Source organism: Pleuronectes platessa, chromosome 4, assembly GCF_947347685.1.
Source record: "Pleuronectes platessa chromosome 4, fPlePla1.1, whole genome shotgun sequence".
NCBI lineage: Eukaryota > Metazoa > Chordata > Actinopteri > Pleuronectiformes > Pleuronectidae > Pleuronectes > Pleuronectes platessa.
Genome location: NC_070629.1, coordinates 30,639,927 through 30,658,727, shown reverse-complemented (window position 1 = coordinate 30,658,727; position 18,801 = coordinate 30,639,927). Strand labels below are relative to the sequence as shown.

The following is an 18,801-nucleotide window of genomic DNA, read 5'->3' as shown; positions in this document are numbered from 1 at the left end:
ACCAATCAACCAACCAACCAACCAAGGAGCATTTCAGCGCCTCCTGTCTTGATGTGTTAACATGTTGTTCATCATGTCTTTGAACAGCAGCCTCCATCTCTCACACATGATAAAGTCTGTCTCAGTAAAATGTTAAACACTGAGTTGACATATTTTAAATATTCAGTATTTTCCTAATGCGAGCTGAGTGCTGGCCCCGGGCTGTGACCTCTGACCTCTGACCCTGTGCTGCTGATGGACTCACTGCGAAGGGGTCGGCCTGCTCCCAGGAGATGGGGAAGCCCCAGGACGTCAGCCTCATCTTGTCCGGCAGCGACTCGGGGACGATGAAGAACACGAAGGCGATGTCTGCCACAGCAATCACCGTGGCGACCAGGACCACCAGGCTGTCCCCGTACTGGGCCGACAGGTAGGCGCCGATCGCCGGACTGGTCACCAGACTGGCTGCGAAGGTCGCAGACACCTGGTGAGAGGAGGCGGAGCTTCATGAATCAATGCAGCAGAGAATCACAACCTCCTCCCTTTTCAGATCCTACATCACCCACAGTGCACCTGGGGAACTTCAGTGAGTGCGAGTGTGGGGGAGGGGGAGGGGGAGGAGTTACCAGGCCGTAGGCGGTGCTCCGCTCGTGTTCCTCTGTGATGTCAGCGACGTAGGCAAAGATCACCGAGAAGGTCACAGCGAAGGTCCCTGAGACTGAGATGAGAGCGAAATACCACCTGCACACACACACAGACACACACACAGACACACACACACACGCACACAGACACACACACGCAGACACACACACACAATTTCATTTTAAGTGAGAAATATTTCCGTGGCGTCCTGATTATGTCATTTGATGCATTTCTGCTTCACACACACACAAAGTTTAAAGTGACTTTAAAGACCAGTGATTAGAAAGGAGCAGAGTCATGGACCAGCGCTGAGTCATGCTCTCCATCTCTCATCATCTTATTCATCATTTACTTTGATGTATTATAGAACTACTGTCTCTTTCAAACTGTTTCTGCAGCAGGAAGTTTGAACCGAGGGTTTGTGAACTGTGAATAAACCATGTGACTGATCTCAGTCTGTAGTGAGGCACCTCCCACCACATCGGTGACACGTCCCCAGTGCGTTCACTCAATATAAACTGATGAGAAGGAAGAGAGACCTTGATTCTCAGAAACAGACATCAAGTGTGTCGTGCAGCTTCCACAGAGAAAACACAAGAGAGCAGGAAACACCTTCAACTTCCTGAGCGCTCTTTGAAAATACAAACGCAACAAACTCACTCCATCAGCTCCTTTATTATTTCCCTCAAAATAAAGTGTTTGCAACAGATTCTGTGAAAAACATGAAATTCCTCAGATCAACTGAGATCGAGTCATGTGACAAGAACAGTGAAACTCCTCAGGCCAAACACGTGGGAACCGGTTTGACTGATTCAGGACCTGTCACAGACGAGTGTTTGACTGAGCTGCAGGAGTTTGAGTTGAAGAATGAACCAGTGAGTGAAAAAGACCCAAACCAGCCGAGCTTCAGAAGAGTGGAAGCTGCTCTGTGCACACGTCTGCTGCCGGTTCTCTGATCCTCAGCTGATCACATGAACAACATGTGACTGGTCAAACTGCCCGAGGCCGGAGAGCAACGAGCTGCAGCTTACATCCTTCATTCCAAATGTTGTCTAAATATAGAAACATGTATTAAATATTTCTTAACTCTCCCTAAGACATTGGATCTTAGGAAATTTTCCAAGTTTTTAAGATATTAACATTTTTCTGTGCTCCTCTCCCGGCCCCACACGCAAGCAACACGTCTGACTTGATTCTGCTCAGGACGTTAAAGTGAGACGCTGTTTGATCATTGGTCGAACCAGGATTCAGGAGACGTGATGTCATGGGCAGCAGGTTCCACTTATCAGAGAGAAACACTGAGCAACAACAACAAGCCAACAGTACACAACACACACACACACACACACACAAGCACACACACGTCCTCTCACCAGGGGCTGATCCTCATGAAGGGGATGGGAGCGCACGTGAAGAAGACCGTCAGGAGGAGGAAGGACTTTCTGCCCCAGATGTCTGACAGAGCACCAATCAGAGGAGCTGACAGGAATGACAGGAAGCCCTGCGCACACACAGACACACACATTAGGAACACAACATAATCCTGGACGTGGGGACCATGTGAGCAGGTTTTCTCCCTGCAGGTGTCACACTGAGCGTCAGCTGTGCACATGTAGATGTTTCTGAATCAAAGCCCGGAGACGCTCCGTCCTCCCGGCCGAGGACCGACCTCTGTGCCGAGGACCGACCTCTGTGCCGAGGACCGACCTCTGTGCCGAGGACCGACCTCTCTGCCGAGGACCGACCTCCCGGCCGAGGACCGACCTCTCTGCCGAGGACCGACCTCTGTGCCGAGGACCGACCTCCAGCTGTATTGATTCTGAAAGTCTGAGAACGTGACGCCAGGTGTTCACGCTGCTCCCGGTCGACTCTTCCTGGAGGTTTTGGTTGCAGCGCTCTGAGCTGGAGGACTAATGAGAGTTTTGTTCTGTTATCTTGAAAACATTTAGAGCTTGTCTCTGATTTAACTTTGGTGAAAGTCCCAGGTCTCAGGTCGGGTCACAGTCCAGCAGCTGACCTGAGGTCAGGTCTCAGTGAGGAACGTCTCTGTCCGTCTTATTTCACTTTGCATCGATCAGTTTAGATTTTCCACATTTGAACAAATGTAGAAAACAATTGTCTGTTAGTGTTGTGGTCTGTGTGAAAGTTTGTGTGTCGATGATGTGACAGATTCTACCTTCACTCCCTGAACAAGGCCGTTCATCAGGAAGGTGTGCTGAGGAAACGTCTCGTGAAGAACCTGAAACAAAACAAACGTGTACATGTTCAGAGAGTCTGTCAGTCACCACCTCTCACACTCACATGTGCACACTGGTTGTGATTGAATGTATTCTTTGGGGCTTTTTATCACCTTTAATGGAAAGAGCAGAGTAAGCTTGTGAAAAGAGGGATAGAGAGAGAAAGGGGGGGGGATATGCATGCATGCTCAAAGGTCGGAATCGAACCCGGGCCTCTGCGGGTTAAGGCCCTGCCAGGTGAGCAACACATGAGGACCATGCTAAAGAGAATCTAACCAAAGCTGAACTGAATCACAGACATGTTCCTCACATGCTCGTCTGTGATAACAAATGTCTGAGTCTGTGTCTCTGGACACTTTCCTGAACTTCTCCTGCAGCCTCCTAGTGAATGTCAGAGTGAGTCCATGTGAAAACACAGGTGTATGTGTGTGTGTGTGTGTGTGTGTCTGTGTGTGTCTGTGTGTGTCTGTGTGTGTGTCATGCACATGTGAGCGTTTGCCGTGTGTTTCCTTACGGTCAACATGGGCGTGGTCAGCAGCCCCCATGCGAAGAACTCCAGGAAGATCACCACCACCGCGTGAGTCACTCTGGCTCGGCCCCGGCCGGGCTGCGGTGAGGAGACAAGCAGGGACATGAAATATTCATCTGACCTCTGACCTCCACTGTTCCAGTAAATGTGTGTATTGAATGTTGTTCTAGGAATCAAGCGCTGACTGAGTGTGTGAGTTGTTTATCTGGTTTGACCGACGGTTACAGACTCGCTGACCGGAGGATTTACAGGATTCTCTGCAACTTCTACAGGTGAACCACAGAGAGCCTCCTGACCGGCTGCTGCACCGCCCTGAACCGTGAGGCTCTACAGAGGGTGGTGCAGTCCGCCCAGCACATCACCAGGACGGAGCTACCATCCATGGAGGAGCTCTACACCCAGCGGTGCAGGAAGAAGAGCAGCCGGATTATTAAAGACCCCCCCCCCCCCAGCCGACGGTACCGCAGCACCGGGCTCAGAGACAGTTTCATCCCCCAGGACATAAGACTTTTAAACTTCTCTCCGTGATATAGTTGCATAATTGTTGTTTTATTTTCTCCTCAGCTGTTTATATATATATATTTAGATATATATACTTTATTTTCTATTTTAAATTTAGATTTTCTATTTTATACTATTTCTATTTTATTTTTCAGGTTGTAATTACTTGAGCATTGTTAGAAGAGAGCCTGAGACTCAAGCATTTCACTGCCAGCGACTGCTTCATGTTGTTGTGCATTTGATAATAAAAAAATCTTGAATCTTGATTAACAAGACTGTAAATGATTTGATTTGATTTGTGGAACTTGATCAGAAGATAAGAGGAACGTTCATCTGAGGACTCCCCGTGTTGGGATGTCTTCAGGTGAGATCTGATGGACATGATGATGAACTGGTTACTGTCACGTGGTTCATGTCACTGACCCGAGACTTCAGTCCTTAATGGATCTGATGACGTTGAGGTGAAACTCACCTCCTCTACAAATCAATTAACAGAGAATCAGCAGGTCTGAACCAATTAGAGTTAAACACGTGATTCACTTTTAAATGAACGCATCGATTACAATCGAGTGAAGATAAATCTCATGAAACCGTCACAGGACCCGTTACTCCAAACTTCAGCAGTAGTAAGAGTACAATGAGGACTTGTAATAGATTACTTCTCCACTGTGGTACGAGTACTTGGGCTTCCTGAATGTGAACAGGGAAGTTACCGCTGGTTAACCCTGAGCATTAACCTGGTCCAACCCGAGCTAACTAGCTGGTGAAGCGGCTTCTCGCTAGTTAGTGTGGCTAACTCGGTCTTAGCTGCTAGCGTTAGCCTGCTGCTAACGACGCTGAACAGACGTCAGAGTGTTCTCGTGTCGGTGTGTGTCCGGTTCACGGCCCCGGTGTTTGTCATCCCAGCTGCCCGGTGCTCCCGGTGCTCCCCGGGCCGCTGCCCCGCTGCACTCACCGGGCTCCGGACCAACATGATGTCGTTGGCCTCGGTCGCAGTTTTCTCCCGGTTCATGTCACATGTTGCCGCGACGATCCTCACATCGAGTCCGCGGTGACCGGCGTCCTCCCGGGGCTTCTCCGTCTCTTCCAGGGTGTCCCACCGTGTCGATCCGCTCCACGTCCGAGCGGCGCTACCATGGACCCGGGGTCGAGCCTGTGTCCACCGGGGCAGAGCGGTCAACAGCGGAGGACCCACTTTCGATTTTACCCGAATTCCTCCGCTTCGACTGTACTGTCACAGTTTGTCACTTTGGTTTGTTCACCAGAGTCTCTCGGGTGAGCGGTGTGGTCACTGATCCACGTTAACGACAAACACCGCCCGACTGTCTTGTCCCTGTCAGTCAATGGAGCGCGTGTGCTCGGCACTGTTTCCAGATCAGCTGATGTTCTGGGTCTGTTGATCTGGATTCAGTTCGCATCTGTATCATCTGACTCTGGATCAGCGACACGGCCCCGCCCCCTCTGCGTGTTCGGCTCAGCTGAAAGAAGCGCGCCCCGTGACGCGCTGCAGCTCGGCGACTCTGCGGCGCGTGCGTCACACGGTGTCAGTAAAATAACGACGGACAGAAAAAAAACAGAACTGTCGGTTCCTGTTGAGCGACGGCACCGACACCGACCGACCGAGAGGAAGCAGGTCCACCGACAGGCTCAGGATGTGGCAGGAAGGCCCAGAGGCGACCTGCGCCGGAGTCTGAGTGGATCACTATTTGGCAAGAGGCAGAAAGGCGGGACTCGGCGGAGGAAGAATTTTTGTCTTCAGCGCAAAATTAGCGTCAAGATAACCATGGTAACACATCACACATCCGGCCGGAGCGTTTCAGAATAAGACACACTGAAGTCACGGGTCAGTGTGTTTAGAAACATTGTTTTGAGATGTCAACGTTTTGAGTTTAAATAGTTGTCGAGCTGCAGGTTTAATATTTTCCGGACTCTAAGTTTGTTGTAGCTTTCCCTTCTCTGAGACACGTTTTGTGACATTATCTTTATTTCACTAAAACCTGACTTGATAGACGTTAAACTCAAGAAATACAAACAAAATCCTAGTTCGTGATCAGTGGTTTTATTTGTGGTGTGAAAAGTTCATCAATTGATAAATATCTGTATAAAAAAGACCAGACTGACGGATAACTGACTAAGCCACGTAAATCTGAAAAAGAAACACAATCAACCAGTGTTCAAAAATCTACTTGTTAGTGTGTTCTGGTCACAACAGACAGTGTTAAGCTTAGAGGAAAACTACATAAACATAGACTAGCAATTATAATTGTATTCATATAAAACTTTCCAAGCAAGTTAACATACACTGCTCTCTAAGAAAAAAAAAGCATGCAACATTAAAGGATTAGAGATAATGAAACATGTGCATTAAAACCATATTAACAAACATGTACAGATATAAATCATCAGTTAAAAGAGCGTTTCTGTCTCAGACTTTTAAAAGCACAAGTTTCTGGATCAAATTTAAATAAAAGGTTTGATCTTTTCATGGAATCCATGGTTAACAGAGCGGAATGAAAGCTGCGTGGGTTGTGCTTCGATGTTTTCATACTAATGAAAGTGTTTGTGTAGTTATTAAAAAGACAAAAATCGCATTGCATCAAAATCCTTGCTTTTATTTTGAAGGTCAGGCCGCCTGGTTACCGGCGGGGCCCCATCTTGGCTCGGTTATCTTGACGCAGCGGGAACCGAACGGAGGTAAAGCGGATCGATTCGCAGCCTCGGCGGTTGATCGGGTTCGTGCGGGGGCGCTGATCGGTGAGTCGGTGAGGCTGCGGCCTCCGGCCCGCGGTGCCTCGCGGGGACCGGGCCGTTAGTCGGCCTCGACCTGTTAGCAGGAGTTAGCTTAGCATCAGTGTTGTGCTAGCTCCCTTTGTTCGTCTGCGCCGTTTTTGCACCGATGCTGGTTTTTGTAAATATCGGTGCAATATGGCGGCCGAGTGCGGACAAATGAGTAGGATGACTGCGAAGCTGCAGGGGGGGGGGGGGACTGTGACCTCTCTTCATCTTCATCCTCATCTTCACCATCAGCTTCATCTTCATCAGTCTCATCCTTATCTTCATCTTGATCAGCCTCATATCCTTCATCACCTCAAGCTTCATCTTCTTCATCATCACCTCAAGCTTCATCTTCTTCATCATCACCTTAAGCTTCATCATCATCTTCAGTATTAGTTTCATGGTCATCTTCCTCAGCTTCATCTTCATCCACCAAAACAACCAACAACACATCACCTGTGTGTGTGTGTGTGTGTGTGTGTGTGTGTGTGTGTGTGTGTGTGTGTGTGTGTGTGTGTGTGTGTGTGTGTGTGTGTGTGTGTGTGTGTGTGTGTGTGTGTGTGTGTGTACACTCAGGTGAGGTCCCTCTTGATCCTGGTGTGATCCATGTGTGATGTGTTGTTGCTGTGCAGCATGTTTCTGTTCAGTGTCAGTGATAGTAGTAGTAGTTTTTGTAGTGGTTGTAGTAGCAGTAGTTTTAGTAGTATTTGTAGTAGTAGTATTTCCTCCAGTTGACTTTATTCTCCAGTTATTTGACCCTCAGGTGATTTGACAGACTCAAGGTTTCAGATCTTTTTCATTCAATCTGCAGTTTTGAGTTCAAAGTGAAATCTGACCTTTGAACTTTGACCCTTCTCCTCCGCTGCTCTTCAGACCTACAGACATGCAGCAGGATGGAGGCTACGACCTTTGACCTGAGGTTGAGACCTGTGTGGTGGGGGGGTTACCAGCTCTGAATCCTGATCAGGTTCTGAAAGGGAGGAGGAGACGAGGTCGTAGAGAATCCTCCAACATTTCATTCATCTTCTTAGAAACATGTAGAAGTTGAATTCGTGGGCTGAGACCGACTCCTGATTGGTCGAGCTGGTGTATGGACGGCACCTTGTTTGTAGATGAACAGCAGAGTTTCACTTGTGTATAGGATATTGATTATTGATTATTGGTTATGGCTCATTGATTTGACTGGTGGTCCCGTTTCCCTCCTCAGGCTCAACGCAGCGTTTCCTCATCCACGTCTCCTCGGTCTCCAGGTGTTAGTCTGCACCCGGCCTGGATGCAGCCTGTCCGGAGCCCAGCCTAGTTCCTGGTGCTCCTTCTTTCCCTCCACCTCCTCCCTCCTTTCCCTTCCCTCCTCCCCCCTGCTCCCTCCTTACTTTCCCACCCCCACCATCCCCCCCCCTCTCACATCAACACACCTGAAGTGACCCCGGCCTGTGTCACACACATCCACTCCATTATTTAACCTGGACCAGCAGCCTGGCGGGCTGCCCCCTACAGGTGGATGAATGAAGACCCCATTCAAGAGCCCCGCGGCCCCGCGGCCCCGACCAGACGGCGGTGAGTTCAGCCTCATTCAAACTTCTGCATCAGAGCTCGGTTCACCACGGGTCAGAGTCACGCTGTCACTACACCGGAACACTCGTGACAGTAGAGCTTCTATGTGTTGGGGCTCGGAGTAAGGGACCAGCCACAGGTCACACTGACACACACACACACACACACACTGACACACACACCTGTGAACAGAAATACTGAAAGAGTCTTCCATGATGCATTTCAGTCATCCAATCACGTTGGGTGTGGTGTGCAAACAAATAAAGACGTCACATTGTAGAAAACCAGCTTCTTCTGCACAGCTGCACCAGCTGAGGCTCATGGGTAATGTAGTGTTTGGAGCCGCTCAACAAAATGTAAAAACCGCTCAGAATGAAAACCTGTTGGAGATGATGCAGGAGAGACTCCAGGTTCAGAGCTGACGTAGTTCAGGAGGAAATGAAAAATGGTTTTAACTGGACTGAAGAACAAAACCCATGTGGTCCCTGAACGCACCACCGGTCAGTGTGCTGTAGATACTGATGTTACTGTGTGTGTGTCTGTGTGTCTCTGTGTCTGTGTGTGTATCAGGACATTCAGGTGTGTCTGCAAACATGATGAAGAAAAAGAACCCGCACAAGTAAGTCTTAAAATAATACAATCTCTCTCTCTTCTTAACTTCACTTGTCTACTTCTCTTCCTCTCTACTGTTGATCCATCTCTTCTTGGTCTTCTTCTCCTCCTCCATCCTTCTCATCTGGTTCTTCTGATATCCTCTTCTTCATTTCACCTCCTCCCCTCTCTCCGTTGTGGCTCCCCCTGCAGGAAGCAGAGGACCAGTGTTGGTCCCAGTAAACCTCTGTCTCCGCCCAGGAGGAACATCGTGGGCTGCAGGATCCAGCACATCTGGAAGGAGGGAAGTAAGTGTGAACTGATAATCCTTCATTACCCAGGATGGCGCCACCCAGTGGTCGAAGTTGTTCATTTGTCAAACGTCCTCAAAGCTGCTGCAAATGTTCAGTTGGACCCTCAGATGAACTGCTCTGGTTGGAGGAAGCAGAGAAGCAGCCGGTGTTTGGAGTTGTAGTTTCTGATCATGTGTCTGTAAAGAACCCACTGTCTGATTTATGAATGTTCTGGAGCCTTGTTTCCTGAGCAGAGATGAAATGGTTTCTCTGCTTCCTCTCAGGTAAGTCGTCTCAGTGGAAGGGGACGGTCCTGGACCAGGTCCCCGTGAACCCCTCCCTCTATCTGATCAAGTACGACGGCTTCGACTGCATCTACGGCCTGGAGCTGTACAGTGACGAGCGGGTGGTGGGCCTGGAGGTGCTGCCCGACCGAGTGGGTGAGGACCAGTGGATCAAGTCCAGAGAGAGATAAATATGAACATGTTTTAATTAGGAACAGACTCTTTTGTAAGTTTAAACAAAACATTTAGAAAACTTGTAAAAAGAAGTAAAAGTAGTGAAAAGTGTTTCTGTTGTGATGAGTTGGGCCCTGACAGTAAACACTGGGTCTGTCTTGTGATTGGTCCAGCTCCGGCCCGTGTGAGCGACTCGCTGCTGGCCGAGACGATGATCGGGAAAGCGGTGGAGCACATGTTTGAGACGGAGGACGGGCCGAAGGAGGAGTGGCGGGGGATGGTTCTGGCCCGGGCGCCCATCATGACGACCTGGTTCTACATCACGTACGAGAAGGACCCGGTTCTCTACATGTACCAGCTGCTGGACGACTACAAGGAGGGAGACCTCCGCATCATGCCCGACTCCAGTGAGTGACCCGGTCTCTGTCTGCTCTATGCTCTCGGGCCTTTGTCCAAACTGGACCTGTAGATGAAGTAGGGCCGGTCGATTATGGAACAAATCATAATCACGATTATTCAAACGATTATTAATATGTCCTTATTCTGAAGTGCTGGAGAATGGAGGCTACATTGTGAGCTGCTGCTCCTCGTCCCCATACAACAGAACTTTTTGACCCTTTTTGTCGATCAGACGGGGGGGGGGGGGGGGCTCACCGCCGGTCACCACACACACAACTCACCTCCTTCACTTCACGGCTGCCTGAGAGTGAGAGCCAGTCAGCCGGATGCTTTGGGGGAAGAACTGAAGCACATCGAAAAAACTTCAAAATAATCGTTTCAACTCGATCACAGTAGTTTGGAGATCGTTTGACCTCATAATCGAAATCACGATTAAATTTCAATGAATGGAGAAGTCCTAAGATGAAGGTGGACTCCTCACAGTGAACCAGAGCATCAACGTGTTTGAAGATGGTTCCTGGGACATGTGGAGTCTGAGTTCACCTGTGGTCCGGCTCCGTGTGGAGGAAACTAAAGGTTTTCTGATTGATTAGTTATTTGATGATATAAAAACCACCTCATCAATATACATGTCAGACAATGAGAGGAGTGGTGGACGAGGCTTTCTGCTCAGTGAGACTCTGGATCCCTGTGGGCTCTGTTCACAACTTCCTGTTTCTTTACAGTGTCTCCAGTGAACTGGGTTTGATCCTTGGTGCTTAACAGAGCCAAGAAAATAACACCCACAAGCTGCAGGAGCACAGATCACAGAGCAGAGCTGCCGTGCACCGGCCGACTGAAATACACTCACTGTTCAGAATGAACCCTTCTTCAGTGGAAGCAGGGAGACGCTTGGATGAAGGTAGAAAGTGGGCGTGTCTCCTCGCCAGCAGATCACAGACGTTTGAGTGGATCTCTTTTTGAGTGGATTTCTTTTTGAGTGGATCTCTTTTTGAGTTGATCTCTTTTTGAGTGGATCTCTTTTTGAGTGGATCTCTTTTTGAGTGGATCTCTTTTTGAGTGGATCTCTTTTTGAGTGGATCTCTTTTTGAGTGGATCTCCCGTGAGCCGGAGACTCGGACCCTTCAGCGGAGGAACTCCTGTTCAGGGGTTTTGTGTTGTAAAATGCTGTTTGCGTTTCTCACTGACTCACTAACAAGTTGTGTGAAGCTGAGTGTTTGTTATGAACCTGGTGTCATTTCAAAATAAAAGAACATGTGACTATCCATCCTCTGTTTGTGTGTGTAGACGACAGCGTGGCGGCGGAGCGGGAGCCCGGGGAGGTGGTGGACAGTCTGGTGGGCAAACAGGTGGAGTACGCCAAAGAGGACGGTGGGAAGAGGTCGGGGATGGTCATCCACCAGGTGGAGGCCAAACCCTCCGTCTACTTCATCAAGTTCGATGACGACTTCCACATCTACGTCTACGACCTGGTCAAGACGTCCTAAGACCAGGAGACCTGGTCCAGAACGTCCCGCAAAGACTAAACGAGTCCTGATCCATCCCACCATTAACCCCCAGCCCCCCCGCCCAGTGAAGACGAACCACAGCTCGGGTTCAAAACGTCCTGAGACTCATCGCGATCTGCGGAGACGCCATTATTTCTGTTCTTTGCTCTCGTCTTTGATGAAACGCCTTAAAAACAGAAAAGAAACCAAACGTTGGGTTCAAACGACAAACCAGCTGCAGGTGGAGAGACCAGTGTGGACTCATCCTCTCTGACCAGTGACTCTGCGTCTGATGGTTTGGTGTGAATCCTGAGGGGACTGGATCCTGAGACCCTCCGGTCGACAGGTCAACAGAACGGCCTGCGTCTCGTGGTGGGCGGGGCTTCAGCTCTGAGTCTGACGGGTCAATGAAGGAACGAGACGTCAGGATCGCCCTGAACTCTCTGACCCATCAGGTTCCATCGTGTCTCCACGAGGAGCACGTGTCCAATCACAGAGCACTACTGACCCGCCCCCCCGCTGGTCCCCTGTTGACTCTTAACTCTGGGATCATCTGTTTCTGTGGGTTTGACGACCTCCAGCTGCCGTCAGGTCGTCCTGCTCCCGGCTGACGGATCCATCAGGACACTTTTAAGTTGAACTTTTTTTAACTTGTTTGTTTCTGTTTCAGCCTCAGTTTCATTTTTTCAACAAAAAGCTTCGACTTGTGTGTTTTTTTTATTTTCAACGGATGTTTTTATATTTGTGCCAAAATATTTCCAGAAAAGTATTAATTGTTTTTGAGCCTCGGTGAAAAAGATCGTTATGATAATGCTGCATCAGTTACTGATACTTTAAACACCATTTAATAAATGACTGTAAATGTGAAATACTGGGGGGGGGTGGTATCTCCTCATCAGATCTTAATGGTAGAGAATGTCCCAATATGTACGTTTCTCTGGGTTCTGAATTGATCTGTCCACAACTTTAATAAAAACCGAAACAAGGTCAGAATAAGAAGTTATTCCCCCTCACTGACGCCCCGCCCCCCCACTGCAGGTTCCAACGCTGGACGTTTAATAAAAATCTGCAGTTTTTCTGTTTTCACATCGTGGAACTGGAACTTTGTTTTCTCTGTAATTCTCAGTTCGGTTCCAGCTCTGGATCTTCTTCAGTCGGAAAGTCGAGGATTCATCTGTTTATTGTTTTTATGACTGTAACGTGCCGACTGACAAATCACTTCACAGCTCCCGATAGAGACTTCAAGAATTCAGACCAATGGGAGCTTGAAGAAACTTTTTGAATCGTCTCACATCCCACCAATCCTCCGCTCCCAGCCCATGTAGCTCCGCCCACCAAACTCCTGATGCAGAAACTGACGCGTTTACCCGAAAAGAAAATGTTTCAAAAAAGATTGTCTCTCTGAAAACAACTGATTTACATCCAGAACGTTCCGGGTGAGAATCTATAATCTGTAGTCCACAACATCTAGAACCTTATCTGCTTCAGCGCTGATCTGGAATCTGCTGTTTGCAGACGTCCTGACAAAGTGAAACTAGAAACTGGAGACGCTGGAAAGTTTATTCTGTGGAAGTTTTGAAAAAATACCTTCTCATCATGGAACTTACAGTTTCTGATTCCAGAACAGGAACTGGCTCAGGGCGGGATGGTGGTTCCACAGTTTATCAGCATCCTCTTCTAGAACCAGTGGTTTGTGTTCACTGGGTTTAGAACCCTCCCACTCTGTCTCATGTTGTTTAGAACAATTTACTTAAATCATTTGTTCTGGTTCTAAAATCTGTTTTTTGACCTTTAATCTTTCTTGAACATGTGGTTTCTCGGTAGCAGCCTCACGTCCTGATTCTAGAACACATTCAGAGGTTCTTCATGTCCAGAGGAGACATCAAAGCTGTTTGTGGATGTAAATGTTAGAAAATGTCAGAACTGTTCTGGAATCAGAAGCGATCAGTTTCAGAGGGTCAGTGATCTGTGGAGGAATCAATCAGTAGCTTGACAGAAAGTTAATCGGGAACTTTTTGTTAAATGTCTCGTCTGAAATGTTTCTCACGTCAGACACTCGGAGCAGCTGTTTGTGTTTAATTATCAGATGAGGATTCATTAACGAATTGAATTAATTGACAAATTAACAGAAAACATTAACAACCACTTTGTGATTAAGTATAAAGACTCGTCCACTGAGGTTTGTTGAATCACTTCGTCTGACGCAGAGAAATTATTTTATTACTTTTACATTTAACGTTAATGTGGATGTTGTTGAGAGGGTTACCCACAATGCATCTGTCTTCAGGCTAAAAACCACAGGATGTTTGGATTGTTGTGTGTGTGTGTGTGTGTGTGTGTGTGTGTCAGCCTGTTCAGAGCAGTGTTGTTTTTGCATGCCTCTATAGCCTCTATGCCTCCGTGTAAATCGATGTGAGTTGCATGTTTGTGTAGTTTTCAGTTGATTGTCGTCGCTTTGGTGCCTTTTCATTTCAGTTCTCTTTTTTTTCTCTGTTAAATTTTGTACTTTGTGTCTGAGGCTGGTATTTTATGGTTATTGAGCAAAAATAAAAAACTAAAAAGAAGAAATCCTCGTCCAAACAGAAGAGACACCAGTTATCATGAGGAGTGGGAGGTGATGGCGGCTGTGAGTTCTGTTTCGGGGGGATTGTCCCTTTAAAGAGTGCCAACTCCAGATGCCAGTGTTGTACAGCTCAGTGAAAAACTCACTATTTACTAAATAAACAGTTTCTGTTGTTTTTCACTGCTGAGTCTGTTTCTCTGTTTCCTCCGACAGCTTCAAGACACAAGTTAAATGTCTCAGTTAATTAGATCTTTGTCAAAACAAAGTATTAACAGGACAATCTAAAAATACTTAAGTCAGTTTAATCTACAAAGTTGTGTTGTATAAATATATATCAAATACATTTTCATTTACAACTTGAATCCTGGAAATTAAGCGATTTTTCTCCAAATGACTTCCAATGGTTTTGTAACTTAGTTCAATGAAACTATCAAGTTATATGTTTGTTAATAATCGTTAAATGAGACTGATGTAGAAGTTTTACACAGTTTAAATAACACTGATGTAGAAGTATTACACAGTTTAAATAACACTGATGTAGAAGTATTACACAGTTTAAATAACACTGATGTAGAAGTATTACACAGTTTAAATAACACTGATGTAGAAGTATTACACAGTTTAAATAACACTGATGTAGAAGTATTACACAGTTTAAATAACACTGATGTAGAAGTATTACACAGTTTAAATAACACTGATGTAGAAGTATTACACAGTTTAAATAACACTGATGTAGAAGTATTACACAGTTTAAATAACACTGATGTAGAAGTATTACACAGTTTAAATAACACTGATGTAGAAGTTTTACACAGTTTAAATAACACTGATGTAGAAGTATTACACAGTTTAAATAACACTGATGTAGAAGTATTACACAGTTTAAATAACACTGATGTAGAAGTATTACACAGTTTTATAGACACTGATGTAGAAGTATTACACAGTTTTATAGACACTGATGTAGAAGTATTACACAGTTTAAATAACAGTGATGTAGAAGTATTACACAGTTTTATAGACACTGATGTAGAAGTATTACACAGTTTAAATAACAGTGATGTAGAAGTATTACACAGTTTTATAGACACTGATGTAGAAGTATTACACAGTTTAAATAACAGTGATGTAGAAGTATTACACAGTTTTATAGACACTGATGTAGAAGTATTACACAGTTTTATAGACACTGATGTAGAAGTATTACACAGTTTAAATAACACTGATGTAGAAGTATTACACAGTTTTATAGACACTGATGTAGAAGTATTACACAGTTTAAATAGAGATTGATGTAGAAGTTTTGAAAGGATTCATTGAACAGATGGAGAAGTTTATGAATCACAGCCTCGTTAATCGAATCAGATCAATATATAACGTATATGCACACTAAATATAATAGCTTACAGATGTGTTGTTTTTTCGATGTGAATAGCATATTTGTTAAGTTTATGTGAATTCATTTATTCTGGTCATCACAACAGCGCAACAAAAACATAGCTGGCGTTCAGGCGGGGGGGGGGGGGGGGGGGGGGTTATTATTTAAAGTATTATAAAAGTGCCTATTGCAGAGTTGACTGAACCATTTACTGCTCAGTGTGTCTGTGCAGTGTTTCTCACACCACTAGATTCTGCCATATTAATTTCAATCTAGCCTCTTAACTTGTCTCTCAAAGTGGACCAGATCAGATCTTTACTTTAAAATGTACAATATCCTCTTCCAAGAGGGTCCAGGGTCCATCCACCACGATCTCTACAAACCCTGTGGGAAACACTGTTGTGTGCATGTGTGAGGGAGTGAGTGAGCATGTTATTGTTATAAATAAATTGTGCCTTTTGGTGCCTGGTCTATCTGAATTCTGTTGTGTGTTGAGATATCGATGTTTCTCTGTATCTTGTGATTATTTTTTTACCTATATCCTGTGAACAAATATTAGCTGTATAATCTATATAATCAATAATGCTACAACTGTTTCTTTTATTTGGAATGATGTATATCTTTTTGACTCAGACACAGGGTCAGGCCCAGAGCACGACCACAGAAAGCAGGTATCAAAAAATACAATTCGGAGAAAAGTTTGTGGTGGAAGTTCATCTTGAGTTTTGAAATAATGAAAGCACGGATGCTCAGAAAAGAGAGAGGACGTGCCAGAACTAATACAATGAGGTGCTTCATGAAACGTGGTGAGAAAAGGATATGAAATCCTCCTAAGTCTAATCTGCTGGGTCTCTCCACTGTAGCCAGCTCCCTGTTTGCCAAGGCCACAGTAGTGGGACACCTGGTCAGTTGAAAGTGATGAGCTTGCAAAAAACTGCACTTTGAGGAAACAGTATACATCTGGCCAATAACTCAATAACTGAATCCCCCCTAAAAAAATACAATAAACTTGTTACTGTGAAACTTTTGAACATTGAATTTGTCTAATCATTGCCTTTCTCATCTGAACCTCGAATCAACGAACACGACGCTGTCCGGTCCGGACGGGACCGGGCTCGACATGTGTTGATACAGTGCTACATAGAAGTTCTGGAAAACTTCATTTAATTTTGCAATCTCAAACTCAATAGTGTGGCTGATGTGACCGGTTACAGCTCCTAGTGGCGCTGGGGTCTTGAAAAGTATTAAATTTAATCTCAGGATTGCTGCATATACCCTGTTGTTCATATTTATATATGAACTTAATGCTGCGGATGTATTAAGTGGTTTTGCTGTGAAAAGGTCTGTGGTGCAGTTTTCCTCCAGACCACCAGGAGATGCTGTCACATGTATTTTCAGCGAGGGGACTCCCACAATGCACCTCTCCAGGAGTGAACATAAAGTGTGTATAATCTTCAGCTCGCGTCAGAGCAGAGCGTCAGCAGCAGCTGATCGAGATGTTTTTATTAAAACGAAGCGAACAAGATAAAACGTGTTTGGAGTTAAGTTATGAAACCGTCACTCAAACCGCTGGAGAGGAAGATAAACGCGCTCAGCGCCATGTTGCTGTGTGATTCTTCGGTTCATGAGCATGATGAGTGGTGACGTCACGTCTGTACGTGACAGGTGCAGCCCAACTTGTTACGCAGTGCGTCTCAAACCAGCTGATCACGAACCGAGGAGCCAATCAGAAACCATGTAAATAGAAACAAGACATAATGAAGAGCCAATCAGAGCTTACATATAAATACATGTGAACAAGATATACCGAGGAGCCAATCAGAGCTTATATGTATGTATATATATAAATATATTGCAAATGAATTTACAAAATGTACATTATTATATAAATCCCAGATGAAGTATATACGGTAGGATTAGATAAGAGAATCCTATATTAGTCCCACAAAGGAGACATTTGCTGCGTCACAGCAGCAGGAGTCAAACGGTCCAGAACGTAATGAGTCCGATGAAATACTGAAGTGATGAATATACAAACTGTGAATGGGATTCATATTGACAGACTGAAGATAGATAGATAGATAGATAGATAGATATATAACTTTATTCATCCCCGAAGGAAATTAAGTCGTCATAGCAGCCGGTACATTTGAATACAATAAAATACAATAGAATAAAATAAAAAAATATTGAGGTAGAAAGAATAAAAAACAGAAACACAAGATAAATGGGTAGATAAGGTGCAGTGGCAGATGATGGTAATAGTACTGATGATATGATGGTAATGTTATTGTTAGACAGTATATAAAAAATAGTACAGTATATATAGTATATAATATAACATAATATATATTTATATATGATAGTAATTATACCAATATAATAGCAGTATATAGTAATAATGGCCGCAACAGTTTATATAATAATAATAGTAAATATAATAATAATAATAATAATAACATGTACACATGTATAAATATGTGTATATAGACTTATATATACAAAGAATATACAAAGAGTATGATATAATATATGATATATAGTACGGGTATAATATAAGTATTTGACGATACAATAGATAATATAATATACTATGAGTGTAAGAATATGTAGACAGAGTGTGCAAAAGACAGTATTATTGTATAAAATGATATATAGTATCAATATGGTTTATATTAACACATATCACATATGATGTGGAGTAAGTGTTCAGTATATGGAGCGGAGTGTTGTACAGGCTACACAGTGAAGGAGACAGGTACATTTAGTGCAGTTCAGTGATGGTGGCTCTGACAGAGGTAGAGGAGTTGTACAGTCTTATTGCAGTTGGGAGGAACGACTTCCTGTATCGTTCCTTAGAGCAGCGGGTTGAATGAGTCTGTGGCTGAAGCTGCTCCTCAGCTTGTCCAGTGTTTTGTGGAGGGGGGGGGGGGAGAGAGGGAGTGTCCATGATTGCAGTTTGCCAGCATCCTGTCCTCCACCACCTCCTCCAGGGTGACGAGCTTAGAGCCAACCACAGACTCTGCCTTCCTGAGGAGTTGTTTCAGTCTGTTGGCGTCCTTAGCCTTGATGCCCGCACCCCAGGACACCACAGCAAAGAAGATGGTGCTCGCCACAACAGAGTTATAGAACATCTGCAGCATCTTGTTGCAGACGTTGAAGGACCTGAGCCTCCTCAGGAAGTAAAGCCGGCTCGGGCCCTTCTTGTAGACGGCCTCTGTGTTGGTGGACCAGTCCAGTTTAATGTGTGACACCAGGTGCTTGAAGCAGCGGTAGAACGTGTGAACACAGAAACTGTTCCGACAATATATTTGAAATATTGCTTCAAAGTTTCTCCATTATTTCCCGCAAACATGACTCATTAAAAAAACCATTTGATTTACTCATAATCTAATTTCAAAGGCGTTTT

The 18,801-nt window shown here is 45.2% G+C and overlaps 2 protein-coding genes and 1 non-coding gene across 4 annotated transcripts in view; 2 read left to right on the top strand and 1 right to left on the bottom strand.

The window, feature by feature from the left end:
• The window catches only part of mfsd14bb (major facilitator superfamily domain containing 14Bb), a 13,238-nt gene extending 7,859 nt beyond the window's left edge, over positions 1-5,379 (bottom strand). Inside the window, exons 1-6 of the mRNA XM_053421343.1 lie at positions 4,847-5,379; positions 3,376-3,468; positions 2,801-2,863; positions 1,998-2,125; positions 606-720; positions 245-463 (exon numbers count right to left, since the gene is read on the bottom strand). Of these exons, the coding sequence (XP_053277318.1) occupies positions 245-463; positions 606-720; positions 1,998-2,125; positions 2,801-2,863; positions 3,376-3,468; positions 4,847-4,903 (675 nt within the window). The 5' untranslated portion in view covers positions 4,904-5,379. The remainder of the gene's footprint in view (positions 1-244; positions 464-605; positions 721-1,997; positions 2,126-2,800; positions 2,864-3,375; positions 3,469-4,846) is intronic.
• An 11-nt stretch (positions 5,380-5,390) lies between these two features.
• On the top strand, positions 5,391-14,191 carry LOC128438704 (spindlin-1). 2 transcript variants are annotated; one of them, XM_053421347.1, is made up of 8 exons: positions 5,391-5,677; positions 6,514-6,645; positions 7,874-8,223; positions 8,791-8,839; positions 9,025-9,119; positions 9,389-9,544; positions 9,736-9,969; positions 11,249-14,191. In XM_053421347.1, the coding sequence occupies exons 3-8, from the start codon at positions 8,172-8,174 to the stop codon at positions 11,446-11,448; spliced, it is 786 nt and encodes a 261-aa protein (XP_053277322.1). In that variant the 5' UTR covers positions 5,391-5,677; positions 6,514-6,645; positions 7,874-8,171; the 3' UTR covers positions 11,449-14,191. The 2 variants fall into 2 exon arrangements, with proteins under 2 accessions (XP_053277322.1, XP_053277323.1); XM_053421348.1 differs by lacking the exon at positions 6,514-6,645.
• A 2,813-nt stretch (positions 14,192-17,004) lies between these two features.
• LOC128439081 (small nucleolar RNA U13) lies at positions 17,005-17,101 on the top strand. The gene has a single exon (XR_008338426.1). It is a non-coding gene; the product is annotated as a small nucleolar RNA U13 (small nucleolar RNA).
• The last annotated feature ends 1,700 nt before the right edge of the window (positions 17,102-18,801 follow it).